The sequence below is a fragment of the Candoia aspera genome, chromosome 15 (genome assembly GCF_035149785.1).
Source record: "Candoia aspera isolate rCanAsp1 chromosome 15, rCanAsp1.hap2, whole genome shotgun sequence".
NCBI lineage: Eukaryota > Metazoa > Chordata > Lepidosauria > Squamata > Boidae > Candoia > Candoia aspera.
Genome location: NC_086167.1, coordinates 9,208,212 through 9,225,466, shown reverse-complemented (window position 1 = coordinate 9,225,466; position 17,255 = coordinate 9,208,212). Strand labels below are relative to the sequence as shown.

Here is a 17,255-nt window from a genome sequence, read left to right as displayed (position 1 = left end):
AGAACAACAGCAGCCTCTACTGGTCATTTGTTGTTGTTGTTGTTGTTAGTTGCCGTTGAGTCGTTTACGACTCATGGTGACCCTATATATAAGAGAACAAAATGCTGTTCGGTCTTGCGCCTTGTGCCTGACTCTTCCAATGTTTGCATCCATTGTTGCTGTGACTGTATCAATCCATCTCATTGAAGTCCTTCCTCTTTTCCGCTGGCCCTCGACTTTGCCAAACATGATATCCTTTTCAAGCGATTGGTCTTTCCTGATGATGTGCCCAAAGTATGAGAGTCTGAGCCTAGTTATCTTCCCCTCTAAGTATATATCCACAGCAAGAAGCATACATCTCCTCCTCCTCCTCCTCCTACTGCCCAGTACCAGAGGATGAGGTGATGCAACTGGGGTAATGCTCAAATAAGGCTGTGAGTGAGGATGATGCTTCATCAGGGTGATTCAATGATTATCCCACATCTGGCATATCAAAGATTCCAAGTTTATTTATTTATTATGATTTCCTAGAAAATCTGAGAAAGTATACCAACTACAATAGGCCATTAGTCCAAAATAGGCTGATCTTTAAGTTCCAACTATAGGGAAACCATGTTTAGGATCATCCAACTTTCTGTACTGGTGTTTTAGAAGAAGGTTATAGGCATTCCCAGAAAATGGTGATCATGAACAATGTTTTCTGTTCATAATAATAATACCGTGGTGAGTTTGGCCAAACACAACTTGCTGTGTTTGAGCCCTGCAAAGTGTTATCTCTGTAACCTCACCATACCTACTATACATCTATTTTGTAGAGTTTAAGAGTAGGGTGGCACTCTGGAAGTGCCTCAAAGGCCTTTCTTATAGCCAACCAAATGAGTCCCATCTATCAGATGTACAGGGTTTGAATGAGTGCCCAGGTGTTTTGAGGGAAAAAAATGGAATGAAATCTATTCTTCTTCCGAAATGACCAAAAAACGAAAGCCCTCTTCAAATGTGAAGGTTGAATCTTTGCTTTAGGGCCCTCTTCTTTGCCGTACCTATTCCCTGCTAAGGAATATTTATTACTGAAATGTGTTTGTTCACAGTTTTCATTTATAGTCTCCTTCATGTAAGAGGAGCCCAGACTGATCAAAGTAGCTCGTTTCCTGTAAGGGTTTTTGTCTCACTTCTCTATCCAAATCAAGGACTGTGCACCCACTCCCAGTCCAAACTGCACAGTAATAAGTAGCATCGTCTTCCACCAAGGACCCCGTGATGGTCAGGGACATGGTGTTTCCTGACCGGGATCCGGTGAAGCGGGCTGGGATGCCTGATGGCCTGGAGCTGGTGCTATATATTAAGAGCCTTGGAATCTCTTCTGGCTTCTGCTGGATCCAGAAAGGGTAATTGTTGTCAGTGATGGTTCCTCCACCATAGCTACAAGACATGGTGATTATCCCACCCAGAGCTACAGATTCTGGATCTTTCAAGCTCTGTAGCTGCTGAATACTGGCACCTGGAAGAGAACATGGAATCAGGAAAACAGCAAAGTGTAACTATGCTACACAACAGGACGAGACCCAGCATCTGCCTATACTGGATTCCCTATGGAAGATTCTCAACTGGGTTATCCATTCATTCCCTTGATTCTACTTCTCTTACCAAAGAAAGATAGGATTATGAATACTAAGAGGATCCAAGCCATGTTGGAGAACTGGGTGATCTTCCTGAATGAAAGAATCATGAACTGGCATCCACCAGGTCTCTCTTAAATCCCCAGGGGTGAAGAATGCATCTCGACATGCAAATGTACTTTTTTTTTTAAAAGAACAACCAAGTTCCCTGCCCTTACCCAAGAAGAGGATTGTACATATAACTGAAGGTGCTTGTCTGCACCCTGTTGGCCAACAAATGATATTTCTGACTTTAGAAACAAATAGGTGAGCAGGTCCAATAACAATTTAGAGTGGAAGTGGAGGATCCCAGGATGAAATGCACTCTCAGCCACCAAGCTCATAGCATGATCTTTAACTTATGGTTCTCATTCCTCCTCTTGTCCTACCACATGGGGTTACCTGGAGGATAAAATGGATAGGGGAGACCATCAACCCTGCTCTGGTTAAATAAGGTTAGAGTTAAGGTGCAAGAGAACAGGAGGAATGAAAATCAAAATATGAAAGGCCACCTGAGCCTTGTAGCCCAATTCACAACTAGATAAAATATCTAAGTTTCATCATCCTCTTCCGTGTTTAGTTGCCTTACCTTGTGCTTTACTTTATGTTCCTTGGAAAGGAAGATGCCATGTAAAAGATTTATGTACATCTGTATGCATGTATATATTGGGTTGATTTCTAGAGCTCAGCACATAGGCTAGGGTGGCATACATCATTAAAGAACAGTAATACATGCAATAAAACCACACAATAAAAAAGACATTAAAAACAAAAACAGGTACTGTACATGCATAAAGTGCCAAGAAAATACATCCAAAGAATAATGCAGCCCCCAGAGCGAATGCCTAAGGAAAAACAGTGATTTTTAATGTCTTTCAAAAGGTAGGCAGGGGCAGGGCCAGCTGGATAGGGGGGAGGGATGCTGTTCCAAAGGGTGGGGGCAGCAGTACAGAAGGAACATCTCCTGGGTTAGCCATGTAACTTTGAGAGACAGAAGTAAGAGCCACAACCTAGACCAGTGTTTCTCAACCTTGGCAACTTTATGATGCATGGGCTTCAACTCCCAGAATTCCCCAGCCAGCATGCTGCCTAGACAGTGGTCTGATAAATGAAATCTGAATCCAAAGGAGGAATGAGGGTAGAGAAAGCATCTCGAAAGAGACCCTCCCTAGTTCCCTGGAAAGTAAAGGCAAGAGGGGAGAAATGTGCTTTCAGACTTGCAAGATTCTGTTACTGAAACCTCACAATAAAGGTAGTATTAGTACTCATGGTTTTCGTTTCCTGTCTGGACTACCTCGAAGGGCTGACAGGCCACATGGCATTGCCTACATGATAGGACCTGGAGTATGCCAACTTACTGGAGTATGCTCAGATCTTACTGGAGGGCAGAAATAATTAGAGATAGATGGTCCCACAAGTAACCTGGACCTGCACCATGAAGGTTCTTATCAGCTAGAACCACACCTTGAATTTCATTCAGAATCTAACTCATAACCATGAAGTAGAGATGGGTAGTTATGGTCATGCCAAGGTATGCTCATAATTACCCATGCCACTGCATGCTGTACCAGTTGAAACTTCCAAGTGGTTACCAAGGGCAGCCCCAAGTAGAGTATATTGCAGTAATCCAATCATAAGATGACTAAGACATGAATGACCATGACCAGGTCTCCTGATCCAGGAGTGGACACAGTCAGCATACAAGATGAAGCTGTGCAAATGTCCTCTGAGCCCCAGTTGCCTGCTGCTTTTTGAACAGGATCCATGAGCCTAGGAGGACCCCCCAAATTGCACACTAGGTGTTTGAGGAAGAGCTGCCCCATCCAGAACCAAAGATGGAAAATCTCCAGATCCATGGGATCCTGCAGTCAACAGATACTTGGTCTTATGAGAGTTGAGTCTGGATCTGTTCTCACCTATTCAGACTGTAGGAGAAGAGAGTTAGTCATAATAGAAAAAAAATCAGAAGGAGTCTTGTAGTCTTTTTTCAGACTAACTGTAATGGAATGTGGGAATGGCCTTGGGAGACAGGGAGAAGAGATGCTGCCAAGGGAAGGGTCCGATAAGAGGGAACATAGCCCTCAGCTGCATAATGGTGGAGAAAGAGGCTCAGGAGGGACCCTCCCCTGCTTCCCAGGCTGTGAAGGAGATGGTGGGAGATTTGTCCTTTCAGACTTGCAAGGTTCTGTCAATGTAGCTTTGCAATAAAGTAGAATTAGCTCATCTGGTCGTGCCTCCTGTCCGGTCTACCTGGGAAGGCTGACACTAACAGATGTCATTAAAAGGCATGAGCTTTCACGAGCAACAGCTCATTTCATCAGATGTTCATGAGAGTTTATGGATTTTAATGACATGTGTTACACTAAAAAGGTACTACCAGAGTCCTCCTAATGATGTAAAAGGTAGCCACTCAGTACTAATGATAAAAGCCATTTTGGCCTCATTGTCTAATTCAGCATCCCATGAAGTTCAAAGTGAAGATCAGGATTCATGTACTGGCCTCATCTCGTGTTCTTTGATTTTCTCCTCTGCTTTGATCAGACCAACCTTCTGACTTGTTTTATGGAGAGTCTTTGAGGTCAGCCAGGCTTACCATTGGACAGCCACCTGATCTAATGGGGAAAATACGTTATTGCCTTGTTATTTTAAATCTAACGGACCTTCTTCCTTAAACCAGAATGTCTTCTATGTGACTGAAGTGTCAGACTCTTTTGAAAATGTGACAGTGCTGATCAAAACTGGCTCTGTCTTACAGCGTCAAGGTGTTTTCTATGCCCATATAAGGCAATCAAAATTTGCTTCCATGGGGATTGACATAATGGAGGTGACTTGATTCTCTTTACTGAAGCAAAGCAGCAACACAAGACGCTTCATCAATACTTCATTTGCCTTGAAGTTTCTTCCTGTCTCCCTCCTGAGATTTCCTGGTGCTGGAAGACACTTCTGCAGAGCAGGACTCTTCAGATTTTCAGGAAGGCTCGCTGAAGAAGACAAAGGAATGTGTTCTCAGGGAAGCTCAACGAAGTCTGGGTGAGCTACACTACAGAAATCAAGTATTACATCCTTCCTGGGCTTCACAGATGATTGGTGGTGGTGGTGGTGGTGGAGCAGAACAGTGACAATTTGGAAATGTAGTGAGCTTAAAAAAGAACATAACCCAACCTGAAGCAACAAGCAAAAGAAAAAAAAAGGAAAATTCCTTTTGTGGACAGTGTACAAACTGGTGTGTTTATCCAATAAATATATACGATCTGAACAGGAACCAAAGTGTGAGCCTGATTGGGGTGAACTGTAGGGGTGACTCAGAAATAGGATTTGCATTTTTATTCCTTTCCTTATCTAATTTCTTTTTTTATTCTATTTTTATATGTGATCTTATTCAAGTTCTATGTTTTATATTCTATATTTTGAGATGGCCTAGTGGCTAATCAATAATAACCTATACAATAAGTATATCGGGTTTATGGAATGTCAGATTGCACTAACACAAGAGTGGGTATCATAAACAGGAGTCACATCTCCTGGCTGAAAACACTTGGATTGGACAGTCTTGATTTACATCAGGGGAGGAGGCCAGAAGACTTCTCCACTCAACATTCTCCTTCACATCTGCCTCCTCCATCTTTTGTTGTGTGATGCAGGAGACGGCAAGCTCCAAATAACCAGGAAGGGGACGTGGGGTTGAGAAGTGCAAGGGAAATTTAGAAAAGAGGGGAGGGTCCAGCAGTCCTTCCCTTCCCACTCCTCCCCTTTAAATGGAAAGCCCTCCATTCTAAACCTTCTCTGCAAAACTCATTTAGATCCTTCCCAGCTAAGTAATTCCTCAGATAGACTGTCCAACCTGGACACTTCTCACAGCAACCTGTCATCAACACACAAGGCCTGCTTCTCTCTCCCTTTCCTCATTGCTGATACCACAGGGGATGAAAGCTAAGCCCAGAAAAAGTGGTCCCAAGGTCTCCTCAAACTTGGGAAATGGTTAAATGCACAGGCAGAGAAGGAGGTGGGAAGTGAAAAAGGATATTGCGGGTCCACAGATATTGCAACCAGATATTAAGAGGTGGTACTAGAAAGGTATGATGACCATTATCATGTTATGTATGTGACTGTGTATCTGTTGGTGGCAACTGAGTCCAGTAACACTAGTAGAAAGAGAAGTAGTTGTGTAAAGTATGCGCACATGCTTTGGGAACTGAATTCAGTGCTTCAGTTTCTCTGATGCATGACTTGGCATGACAAAAGGTTTTTGTATCAGTTCCCCATAAAAATGGATCACAGTGTGCCCAGTAAGTTTGTAGTCCCATGAGCTGCAATAATAATCAGCATCATCTTCCACTTGAACTCCACTGATCACTAGATTCCAGACATTCTGGGAGGGATCAGCAGAAACACTGAATCTCTCTGGGACCCCAGTCCCCCTGCCTTGATCAGTGCTAGTGTAATAATGGTACAGAAACCGTGGGATGCCTCCTGGTTTCTGCTGGTACCACCGCGCTCTCTCACTGTTGATGGTGTAGCCACTGTTCATTGTGCAAGGGATCCTCAGTGTTGATCCTGGAGATGCAGACATGGAGGACGGTTGAGTTAATACCATCTGGGACTCCAAACCTGCAACCCCAAAAATAGAGAACTCTGTTAGTGTGTCCTCCTGGATGGATCTTGTTGGAAGAGACAAGAATCTTCTGCCTCCCTTGAAACCTCCCACCCAATAACAGACTGACCTGGGAAGAACCATCCCAGGCCCACAAGAGCAGAGAACCAGAACATCCTCCACATTTTCATCCTTTCCAGTTCTCATGCCTTTCTTTCTCTTGGCTCTTCTTTATATCTAACCCATGAACATTTCCCAGCTTTATGCAAATTCTCCATCCTCTTTGCAAATAGTGCAGCTTCCATTGGCTGTCTGGGCCATCACAACCAGGTTAAATCACAGGATGTCATCAGGTCAAGCTGTCTGATCAAAATAATGCCATTCAGACCACAACTGTGTAACTTCTTCAGAGTTGGCTCCATTTCTCATGTTCTGTTTCACAGAGTTTCCCTTTTATTTGGTCAACTAGAATTTCATCCCCCTCCATTTATTTATTTATTTATTTGTTCTGTTGCTAGATTTTTAGCCTGCCTTTATTTTTTGTCAACTCAACAACTCAACTCAAATGTACTCTCACCTCCTATTTTCCCCACCACAACCACTCTGTGAAGTGGCTTGGGCTAATAGAGAGCAACTGGCCCAAAGTCACCCAGCCGGTTTCTTCACTGAGGGAGGGCTAGAACTCACAATCTCCTGGTTTCTAGTCCAGCACCTTTGCCACTATCCCAAGCTGGTACTTACTGTATGTTGCTATACATCTAGATTTAACCATAGGCTTAACGATTGAATTTACCTCATGTTACTATTTACAGTTATTATATGGATCTTCCCCCCCCCCCTTGTTAATTAGGGTTGTTGTTGTTTTGGTCATGTTGTTTTATTTTAATCACCACGATAAATTTAGGTTTGCTTTCTTACCTGCATGATCATTTGTCCTATCTGATCTGGCAGTAGGGGCATGCGCTGGGTCCCATCAGCTAAGAAGTGTCAACTGGCAGGGAAGGAGAGCCTTTTCTGCCATGGTGCCTGGTTCTGCACCCGAGCCTGGAGCCTGGGTGTGCAACCGAGCCCATCTCCTGGTTGTGATTTTTTTTTTTATCCGTTCAATCGTGTCTGATTCTTGGAGACTGCCTGGACAAGTCCCTGCAGTTTTCTTGGCAAGATTTTTCAGAAGTGCTTTGCCATTGCCTCCTTCCTAGGGCTGAGAGAAAGTGACAGGACCAAGGTTACCCAGCTGGCTTTGTGCCTAAGGCAGGACTAGAACTCACGGTCTCCCAGTTTCTAGCCTGATGCCTTCACCACTACATCAAACTGGCTCTCATGATTATTGTCTTTTTGTGATTTTCTCAGCTGCTGTGTTTTTGTTTTTGTTTTTTTTGTACATGCATGTGTTTTGTGTAATATTAAAAGCTGCCCAGAGTTATGCATTTGAGATGGGCAGCTACATAAATTGGTCAAATAAATAAATAAATAAATAAATAAATAAATAAATAAATAATTTTTATTTTTTTTTAATCACTGCCCATCTCCCCCCAAAGGATGGACTCTGGGTGGTTTACAATAAAAACAAAGTTAAAATTCAATACAATTAGATATATGTATATATATATATATATATATATATATAAATATAAATATAAATAAACAATAAAAATATAAAATATAAAATATGATAAAATCCAGGTGGACTGAGAAATTCTGTATCAATACGTGAGTCTAAAGGGCCATTCTAGGGGGCTAGCCATCCCCATGAACAGCTGTTCCCCTTCCCTCTCCAAGCATGATGACAGCCAGGTCTTCAGTTTTTTACAGAAGTCCAGGAGAGTGGGGGCTTGTCTCACCTCCAGGGGAAGAATGTTCCAGAGGGCAGGAGCTACTGCAGAGAAGGCCCACTTCCTGGATCCCGCCAGATGGAATTCTCTTAACGACAGGGTCCGCAACATGCTTTCTCTGCCTCACCGGGTGGGAAAGTTGATGTGCTGGGGATGAGACAGTCCCTTAGGTACCCTGGTCCCATGCCATGTAGGGCTTTAAAGGTGATAACCAACACCTTGAATTGAACCCGGAAGCAGACTGGAACAATTTGGAACAAAATGATTTGTCTTTTTTCTCTGCAGGGGGATATCATTTTCCTTTGGTATTTTGCTTTTAAAAATGAAGGACAGGGGGCCTAATGGGCATCTTGAGAAATATCACAGGGCATGTGGACATCCCACAATTTGCTTTTTGCAATCTAAGGAGGATGTCATCTGCTTTCGTGGCCCAAAGTACAACTTGATTAGATGCACGCAATACACTCACACAGGACTGCAGTGTTTGGAACCAAAGAACAAAAAGCAGGAATCAGATGGAAACGAAAAATAGGAGATTCAGACAGTGAGAATCACTTCTAGATGGTTGCCATTCAGAAGACAGTGGATGAATACGATACGAAGAATTAATCCATAGTGAAAGAAAAAAAAAGATCTCTCTTCAAAAGCTGAAAAGGACCAGCACCGGCCGAATTCCAACCAACTATTTCTCCTGGCATCGGAATTCCACTGCTTTATTCCAGTGTTTTTCAAACTTGGCAGCTTTAAGATGTGTGGGCTTCAGCTCCCAGAGTTCCCCAGCCAGTACGCTGGGGGGAATTCTGGGCATTGAAGTCCATACATCTTAAAGTTGCCAAGTTTGAAAAACACTGCTCTAGTCCAAACTGCCAATTTCATCTGCAGATTCTCAGCGATAGGAACAGGAAATTCCAGGGACTATCAGCAGCAAACGATGCTTGAAGAGAACAAAGAAAGAGAGTTTTTGTCTTGCTTCCCCATCGCAGTGAATGACTGTGCCACAATCCCCCTGGGTTTAAACAGCAGTAATAGGTGGCTTCATCTTCTTCCAAGGCCCCTGTTATGGTCAGGGACATCACGTTCCCTGACTTGGACCCAGAGAAGCGGGCTGGCACACCAGACGGTCTGGTACTGGTGTGGTGAAGCAAGAGCCGGGGTGGTTCCCCTGGTTTTTGCTGGGCCCACCATGGGTAATTGTTGTCAGCGATGTTTCCACTATTGTATCTGCAAGAGATGGTGATCGTCCCACCAGGACTCACCAATTCTGGGTCCTTCAGGCTTTGCAGCTGCTGGAAGCTGAGATCTGCAAGGGAACACAGCAAAGAACTGCTTATTCAAGGGGATATGGAGAAGAAGCCTCGGCCACCATTTTGGGGAGCGCACAGCTTCTCTTCTCCACCCACAGAATGTAGCTCACCAACGAAGGCAAGGAATATGACCAGGAGGAACATGCTGGCCATTCTGGGAAGATATGATACATTCATCTTCCTGAAGCAAAAGAATCTTCTCTTGGTGTCAGCCCAGTTGCTCTTAAATCCCCAGAGGCCAAGAAATCAGTTCCTTCATGCAAATCTCTTGCACCTTCAACTTCTGTCTCTGGCTGGTGGAACAACCACAAGAGAACCCCTTGCACCTGCTCAACTGTTTGTATCTCTGAAGGACCTTCTAAATTGTATCTGCTGCACATCACTGGGTTCGAAGAAATTGGAACGGCGATGCTTGAGGGGAATAAGAGCTAAAATTGTTGAGCCTCGGAAACTGCTCTAAGCCCCAGGAAATTTGGGAGGAGAGCGTGAAAGCTAACTTCTGGGCAGACAGCTCTAGTTCAACATTCACCAAGGAGAAGCTAGGCACTCTACATATAATATATGCTCTCTATATATTTTGGAAGAATGTCCTTTTACTCCTGATTTGGATGGCCAATGGCAAGCAATTGTAAGACTTGTACGGAATGGCAGAGTTTCAGATAAGGTCCAGCAGAGTGGCAAGCATCCATTTCAGGCTTGATCTTCTCTCCTTTCAGGTATTAACCACTACCTGGAAGTTAAGGATGCATCCTATTCTTTCACTAGCATTGTCAGATTTCAATTCAGTGATTCCAGCTTAAGTTCCAAAGCTGTTTTTTCTACTGCTCCTTTCATTCTTCAAGATCACTCTTTCTCTTCCCTCCCTCCACAGTGTCATAGAACAGAAATGGATGCTTTGGGAATTGAGTACAAGATACTCAAATTTTCGGTTTGGTTTCATAAGAAGGGCAATAGCAACACCTGCTGGTTTTTGTGCATCTCTCCAGCTTTGTTCAAGAACCTTCATTCCACCTGTCTTCTAATTCTTCCTTCTCCTTCTCCTTCTCTTCCCAGTGATGATGATGACATCATCATCATCATCATCATCATCATCATAGAAAACTGGGTCTTAAAGGAGAAATGATATTCATATAAGGATGTGGAGAAGAGAACACATAAGAAGGGTAGCTTAGTAATAGACCCATATTTGGTATGTAGAATTCTCAAATGTATGTCTAGCCTCATGTGGTGCAGAGTGGTAGGCAGCAGTATTGCAACCGAAATTCTCCCTGCGACCTGAGTTCGATCTCAGCAGAAACTGGATTCTCGGGTAGCCGGCTCAGGTCGACTCAGCCTTCCATCCTTCCGAGGTCAGTAAAAGGAGTACCCAGCTTGCCGGGGAAGGTGACAACTGGGGGAGGCAATGGCAAGCCATCCTGCTCTACAGTCTGCCAAGAAAACATCACAAAAGCAGCATCCCCCCCAAAGGGTCAGACATGACTCAGTGCTTGCACAGGGGACCTTTCACACATGTCTTATGAAAAGTCTCCTAATGCAATAGACCGATAGTCCAGCTCAGGGTGAAGTTTAAGCCCTAAGACAATTCAGAAATCATGTTTGCAGGAGCCTCCCACCTTTAAACTGATTTAAATTTTTGAACCACACCATGGGTACTCAACGTGGTAATTATGGAGAAGGTCATTTTCAGAAAAATAGCAGACTTATCGGGTTGATCCACATAAGCCCACTAAGCCTCCTGAATTTTATCTACCATTCTACCTTATTAAGTCTATTTTCTAGAGCTCATAAGTGGGGTGGCACTCTGGACATGCTTCAAAAAACTGTTTCTCATACCCAACCAACCAGCTGAGCCCTAGCCCAATTATGGCATCTGTCAGAGGTCCAACAGGATTCATACCCAGATTGTGGCACTGGCTACCAGCTTGGCTGTCTTCAAAAAAGTGTTGGTCCAATTCATGGAAGTCATGGGGATCAATGACTGTTAGCACTGATGGCAATGTGCAATGGTACGTGGGAATGGCCTTGGGAGATGGGGGAAGAACATAGCCTGGGGAATGGTTGGATAAGAGGAAGCTGAGCCCACAGAAGGAATGTAGGCATGACAAACATCTCAGAAGGGACCATCCCTAGTTTCTTGAGCTGTAAAGGCAATGGGAGAAGAAATGGACTTTCAGACCTGCAAGATTGATGTCAGCCTTGCAAGGCAGTCCAAACAAAAGGCATGCTGAGATGAACCAGTTTTACTTCATTGTAAGAGGATCCCTTATGAGACATTTCCCATTCGCACGTTCCCACTGCAGGCAAAGCTGCCTCTTATCTGAACATATTTTGTGAGATGGGTGGCCATATAAATATGATAAATAAACAAGTAATGAAATTTTAAAAATGAAACAACCACAGAAAAGTGAAAATTCTCTATATTCTCATTTTGAAAGGGGAGGAAAAGGAAGAGAGGGAGGGAGAAGAGGAGAGGAAGAAGTCAATAATGTAAATAGAGAAACAGGTTTCAGAGATAAAGGAGTGGGAAAGAGGATGAGAAAGAGAAAGAGAACATTCCAAAGAAAGAGAAGGAGAAATGCTTCCATCAAGAAATGAGATACTATTGGGCTTTCACAGGTAGGAAAAAATAAGTACAGAACTGACAGCAGGGAAGTTTATCATAGGAAGCCTGGAGGTAGAAAAGGTGGATAGGAAAAAGCTTTTCTCCCTTTCTCAAGATCATCCAGGCTGAAGACATTCAATGAACCTGAGCAAGGGGGTTTCAAAAACAAAAAAAAGAAGTGCTTCTTTGCACAGCACATGGCTATGCTATAGAATCAGCCACCAGCAGGTGGAATGACAGCCACCAACTCAGAAGACTTGGCTTCAGCATAAAACCCCAGACTGACCATGTACTGAGACTACTGATTGACAGCCTCTTCAGCCCATGGCAAAGAATGCTTAACACTATCAGGCACTCCAAAGAAACTTCTGCAATTATTCAAGGCAACTAAAGCATAGATGGTGTGACTTTGGTAAATCAGTAGCGTGAATGGTTGCAGAAGTGGAAGTGACGCATTTTGGCAATTGAGTCCAGTGCTTTGCAATGGTGGCTCCTAAATGTGGTAGAAATAGAAGGAATAGTAAAATATGTGCCTGTGTTTTGGGAACCGAGTTTGGTGCTTTGTAGTTTCTCGACTTCATCTGCTGATGCATGACTTGGCATGACAAAAGCAAAAGATTTTTGTATCAGTTCCCATAAAAATGGATCACAGCGTGCCCAGTAAGTTTGTAGTCCCATGAGCTGCAATAATAATCAGCATCATCTTCCACTTGAACTCCACTGATCACTAGATTCCAGACATTCTGGGAGGGATCAGCAGAAACACTGAATCTCTCTGGGACCCCAGTCCCCCTGCCTTGATCAGTGCTAGTGTAATAATGGTACAGAAACCGTGGGATGCCTCCTGGTTTCTGCTGGTACCACCGCGCTCTCTCACTGTTGATGGTGTAGCCACTGTTCATTGTGCAAGGGATCCTCAGCGTTGATCCTGGAGATGCAGACATGGAGGTCGGTTGAGTTAATACCATCTGGGACTCCACACCTGCAACCCCAAAAATAGAGAACTCTGTTAGTGTGTCCTCCTGGATGGATCTTGTGGAAGAGACAAGAATCTTCTGCCCCCTTTGAAAACCTTCTGCCAATGGTCTGGACTCACCCGAAAAAAGCCATCCCAGGAATACAACAGAGTAGGCCCACATCATTGTAAGCAAAATGCACACACTGCTGTGTTCTCTTTCCTTCAGAAAGCCTTATATTGAATCCATGGAGGCAAATTCCCTGCCTTGTATGCAAATATCATCAGCTGAGCTACTTTGGACTCTCTGCTTGTGATGTTCCAGGAGGACTTTGGGTCAAGGCAGAACTTTGATTTAAGAGGCACATTTGGGATGTTTTCCAGGCTGCTAGGACTGAGCCACACCTAGAATTCTAGGATGATTCTTTACTAAAAAGATGTTGTTCTGTGCATGCTCAGATGTTTATCATTCATCCATTTGAGGACGTGGTCATGTCACTGAGTATCTCTAGAGTCCGTTTCTTCCACTAATGAGGATTCCCAGCAAGGTGGATGTAATGGGATGTGGGAATGATCTTTGGAAACAGGAGGAAGAGCTGCAGACTAGACAACAGTCAGACAAATGGCAGTTGAGCCCACAAAAGGAATGGGGGCCTGGCAAACATCTCAGAAGGGACCCTTCCTAATTTCTTGGACTGTAAAGGCAAGGGGGGGAGAGATGTACTTTCAGACTTTCAAGTTTCTGTTAATGTAACTTTACAATAAAGCTTGAGCTAGGATTTCTTTGTGTGCTTCTTGTCCAGACTACTTCGCAAAGCTGACAGTTGGTGTCATCACCTGTCACACCAGTGCAACAGCCATGAATATATTGGCCAGCTCTAAGGACCTTGAATATGTCACTTCTATTTAATTTTGTTCTTATAGCCTGCATTGAGAGGCAGCTCAATCTGGTCCCCTATTTAATTTTCTACAATGCCTTTGACCAAGACATTTTGGAACTCTCTGCAAAATCTTAAAAGGTTGGACTGGATGACCAAAACTGGCTTCCAAGATTTCTCATACTTTCTGTGCGCAGCAAAATTGGGGTTGGGCATTTCTCCTAATATTCTTTGGAGAGGGGGAAATGTCATTCTTTGTCTATTTCAATGAGTTCAAAAAAGAAAGTCCTCAGGGGATTAAGAAAAAGGGAATTCTGAATATTTTTGACTCAATCTGGAATGTGGAGTTGGTTTATTATGGTGGAGGGCAAAAACAATGGATAAATTTACAGGGATTGGAAGGGATTATTGTTCCCCAATGGTTGTATGAGTAAATAATAGTAAAAACTGGTCTGTGATGCACCTCAAGACTTCTATCAATGATGAAACTGCAAAACATTTGATAGAATATTCTCCAGGAAAGCACTGGAATCCTCCAGTGGATTCAGTTCTGAACAAGTTCTGTAGATAAAGATCAGAAAAATAAGAGAAGTAGTTTTGTAAGAAATGTGAGACTAGCTATTGGCTAGATCTTGTAATATTTTGGGCTACCCTTCCCCTTATCTAAGATAAGCAGGTCACTCAAATGGACTTCTGTCCAGAAACTATGACCTTTGAAGCTAAGGGACTGAAATGTATCAGGAAAAGAGGAGGATTTTTAGTTAAGGAAATGCGGCTTACTAGTTTCATCTGCTATATGTATTCTTGGGATTATCTGGTTTATTGTATCAATTATATACAAAAACCAAAATAATTAACGGAATCATGATGGCTGAGGACAACCCTCCCCAAAGCATGAAAAGCACAAAATCACAACAATGGGCTAACCTAACCTCCAGACTACTGGCTGAGGAAACATCCAGGTCTTCAATTTGAGCTGGAGACCATGCCAGTAAATTGGAAAGCAGCTTCAGTCCTTAGCAGTCCCATAATGTTCTCTGGGTTTGAGAGTTGATTTACTCCTAACCCAGATGTTGTCCATTCTCCAACTTTTGCTCCTCCTCCTCCTCTACTGATGAGACTCCCTGGAGCTTTTGGGTGGTCTGTTACCTCATATGCAGGAACTCCTGCTGGGCTATGCAGTACCTGGGCTTCAAAGCTTGCAAAGGGAAAGGTGGCTTGGCATTTTTTCAGCTCCCCCTGGTAGACATCACTGGGATTTTTTTTTTTTTTTACATATAACCAGACAGATGGTTACAATGCAACATAAGGAAATGCATTCGGAGAAGAATGGAAGCTTTTTTTTTTTTTCCAAATTCCTTTCTGCGTGGAATGGAAAGCAAGGGGATTTTTGTTAGTGCAAAATTTACTGCAACCATTTGGGGGCAAAGCTAGAGATTTTTGCTCTTTGTTTTCCCATGTTTTGAAGCCAGCTGATTTGAAGACAAGCACAAGTCATTTTAAAATTGCTTTTAAGAGATTGGGGAATGGAAACAATAGTAGTGTGGAAGTGCCCTGCCTTGTTTTCAAGAGCATTTATATTCTCTCCAAATTACAAGTATTCCAAATAATACCAAGCCAATCCACCCAGGATGGAGGAAAGGGTGGTTGTGTATCTTTCTAGTACTGATGCTGAAAACAGAGGAATCTAGCCAGAGAGAAAGAGGCAACCTGGTGGCTACTATTCCTGAAATTCTACTAGCTCTTCTTATGGAAATTGGCAACTGTGGTTGCGACTGAAGAGCATCAGTTGTGCTATAGTGCCATCTAGAGATACATGAACCACTCCTCACCTTCTGTGGACAACAGAGAGAAAGCTTTGTTGTTCCACTTGAGTAAATCCTGCCCCTTGGGAGGAAGTGGCAGGCTGTGCAGAGGCCTTCGAGCTTGGTTTCCAGAAGGCCAAATAAAACTACAAGAAGGAGCAATGATAGGATCAGATGAGACTTGAAGAGTCAATTGCCCAGTTGCCCACGAGTAGAGTAGAGTGAAATTGCTCCAGCCTTATCTTTTCTTTATTTACCATTAGATAAAGCAAGGCAGCAGATTGTGGGAGGTGACAGCCCAGAATTGGAGGAGAGAATGGCCGGTGTAGCTGGCTTTGTGTCTAAAGCAGGAACAGTACCAACTTATTCTTCACCTCAAGCCGCAAAAGTCCTTATCAATGAAATAGGATTGTTGCATCCCATCGCCTGCTCTTTCCATTGTCCTAATTTAACGTCTACAGAAGACTGATAGGAGTAACTTATTAAATGAAGTGAGATGACCACTGCAGAGCTGAACATTGCGCCTTGCTTTATCATGCTTTGATCTATATCCTTGGGTTCACTTTGGTGATTTCCTTAAAAATCAATATTTATTTACATTCCAAGCCCTAACCACTGTTGGGTTGGGGGAAAGCATCCTTTCTTACTTCAATTGCAAGAGGAGGATCACCAATGTAATTTCTACTCCTGCACAAAGCAAGGAAAGGAAAAAGGGGTTTTGTCTCACTTCCCCTTTCAATGAGCAGCTGGGTCGATTGTTCCCAGTCCACACTGAACAATAATAAGCAGCCTCATCTTCTAGCAAGGCCCCTGTGATAGTCAGGGACATTGTTTTCCCGGATGTAGAGCCAGAGAAATGGTCTGGGACACCAGGTGGTCTGGTACTGGTGTAGTAGATAACCGTCTGAGGTCTAGTCTCAGGTTTCTTCTGGACCCACAAAGAATAATGCCCAGCACCAATGTCACCAACACTGAAGGTGCAGGACAAGATGATTGTTCCTCCTAAAGACACAAATTGTGGGTCCCTCTGGCTCTCCAGTTGCTGGACACTGGGATCTATAAGAGAACAAGGACATGGCTGAACTGTTGGGTTTGCAACTGACCAGCACTGTAGCTTTGCCAACTCATGGAGGGTAGTGTGTGTGTGTGTGTGTGTGCATGCATTATTTCCAGATAGATCTTTCACCAAATGAGATTTCCCTCACCAATGGAGATCAGGATTGAGAAGAGAAGCAACTTCCAAGACATTGTGTGAGAAGTTAATGGGTTACAACTTTTCTTAGTGCAAAGAGATCTCTCCTTGTCCTCCTTTCAGTATCTCTTAAATCCCCAGAGAACAAGCGAACAGCCTCTTCATGCAAATATGTGGGTCTTAAATTAACATTCTCAGTCATTGGAAGGCCATCAACCAACTATGAGGAAGGAAGCTGTACAGAGTTGCTATGAATTTTGGATCATTCACGCTTTCATGCTCTCTAGCCACTGGATACTGGGATCTAAAAGAGAAGGAAATAGAAAAGTGCTTATGAAATTGACCAAACAATTTCTGCAAAACACAAGCTCTGGATTTTAGAATGAAAAAGAGTTCATTATTATTTCTAGAAAGGTTGATGATTAATGTATTTCGTTTTACAAAGGAAAGTTAGGGATGGGA

At 43.3% G+C, this 17,255-nt stretch overlaps 1 protein-coding gene across 1 annotated transcript; it reads right to left on the bottom strand.

Moving 5' to 3' along the window:
* Positions 1-1,070: 1,070 nt before the first annotated feature.
* LOC134505888 (uncharacterized) lies at positions 1,071-6,435 on the bottom strand. Its single transcript, XM_063315822.1, has 4 exons — positions 6,356-6,435; positions 5,918-6,242; positions 1,624-1,688; positions 1,071-1,477 (listed from the first exon to the last, which is right to left on the bottom strand). The coding sequence occupies exons 1-4, from the start codon at positions 6,414-6,416 to the stop codon at positions 1,071-1,073; spliced, it is 858 nt and encodes a 285-aa protein (XP_063171892.1). The 5' UTR covers positions 6,417-6,435.
* Positions 6,436-17,255: the final 10,820 nt, after the last annotated feature.

Excerpts from the sequence above, each read along its gene's own strand:
- LOC134505888 (XM_063315822.1), bottom strand. The coding sequence starts at position 6,416 with ATGAAAATGTGGAGGATGTTCTGGTTCTCTGCTCTTGTGGGCCTGGGA. Across the intron at positions 6,243-6,355 it reads CCTGGGATGGTTCTTCCCAG|GTTTGGAGTCCCAGATGGTA; the intron begins GTCAGTCTGTTA and ends TTGGGGTTGCAG. Across the intron at positions 1,478-1,623 it reads CATAATCCTATCTTTCTTTG|GTGCCAGTATTCAGCAGCTA; the intron begins GTAAGAGAAGTA and ends GTTCTCTTCCAG.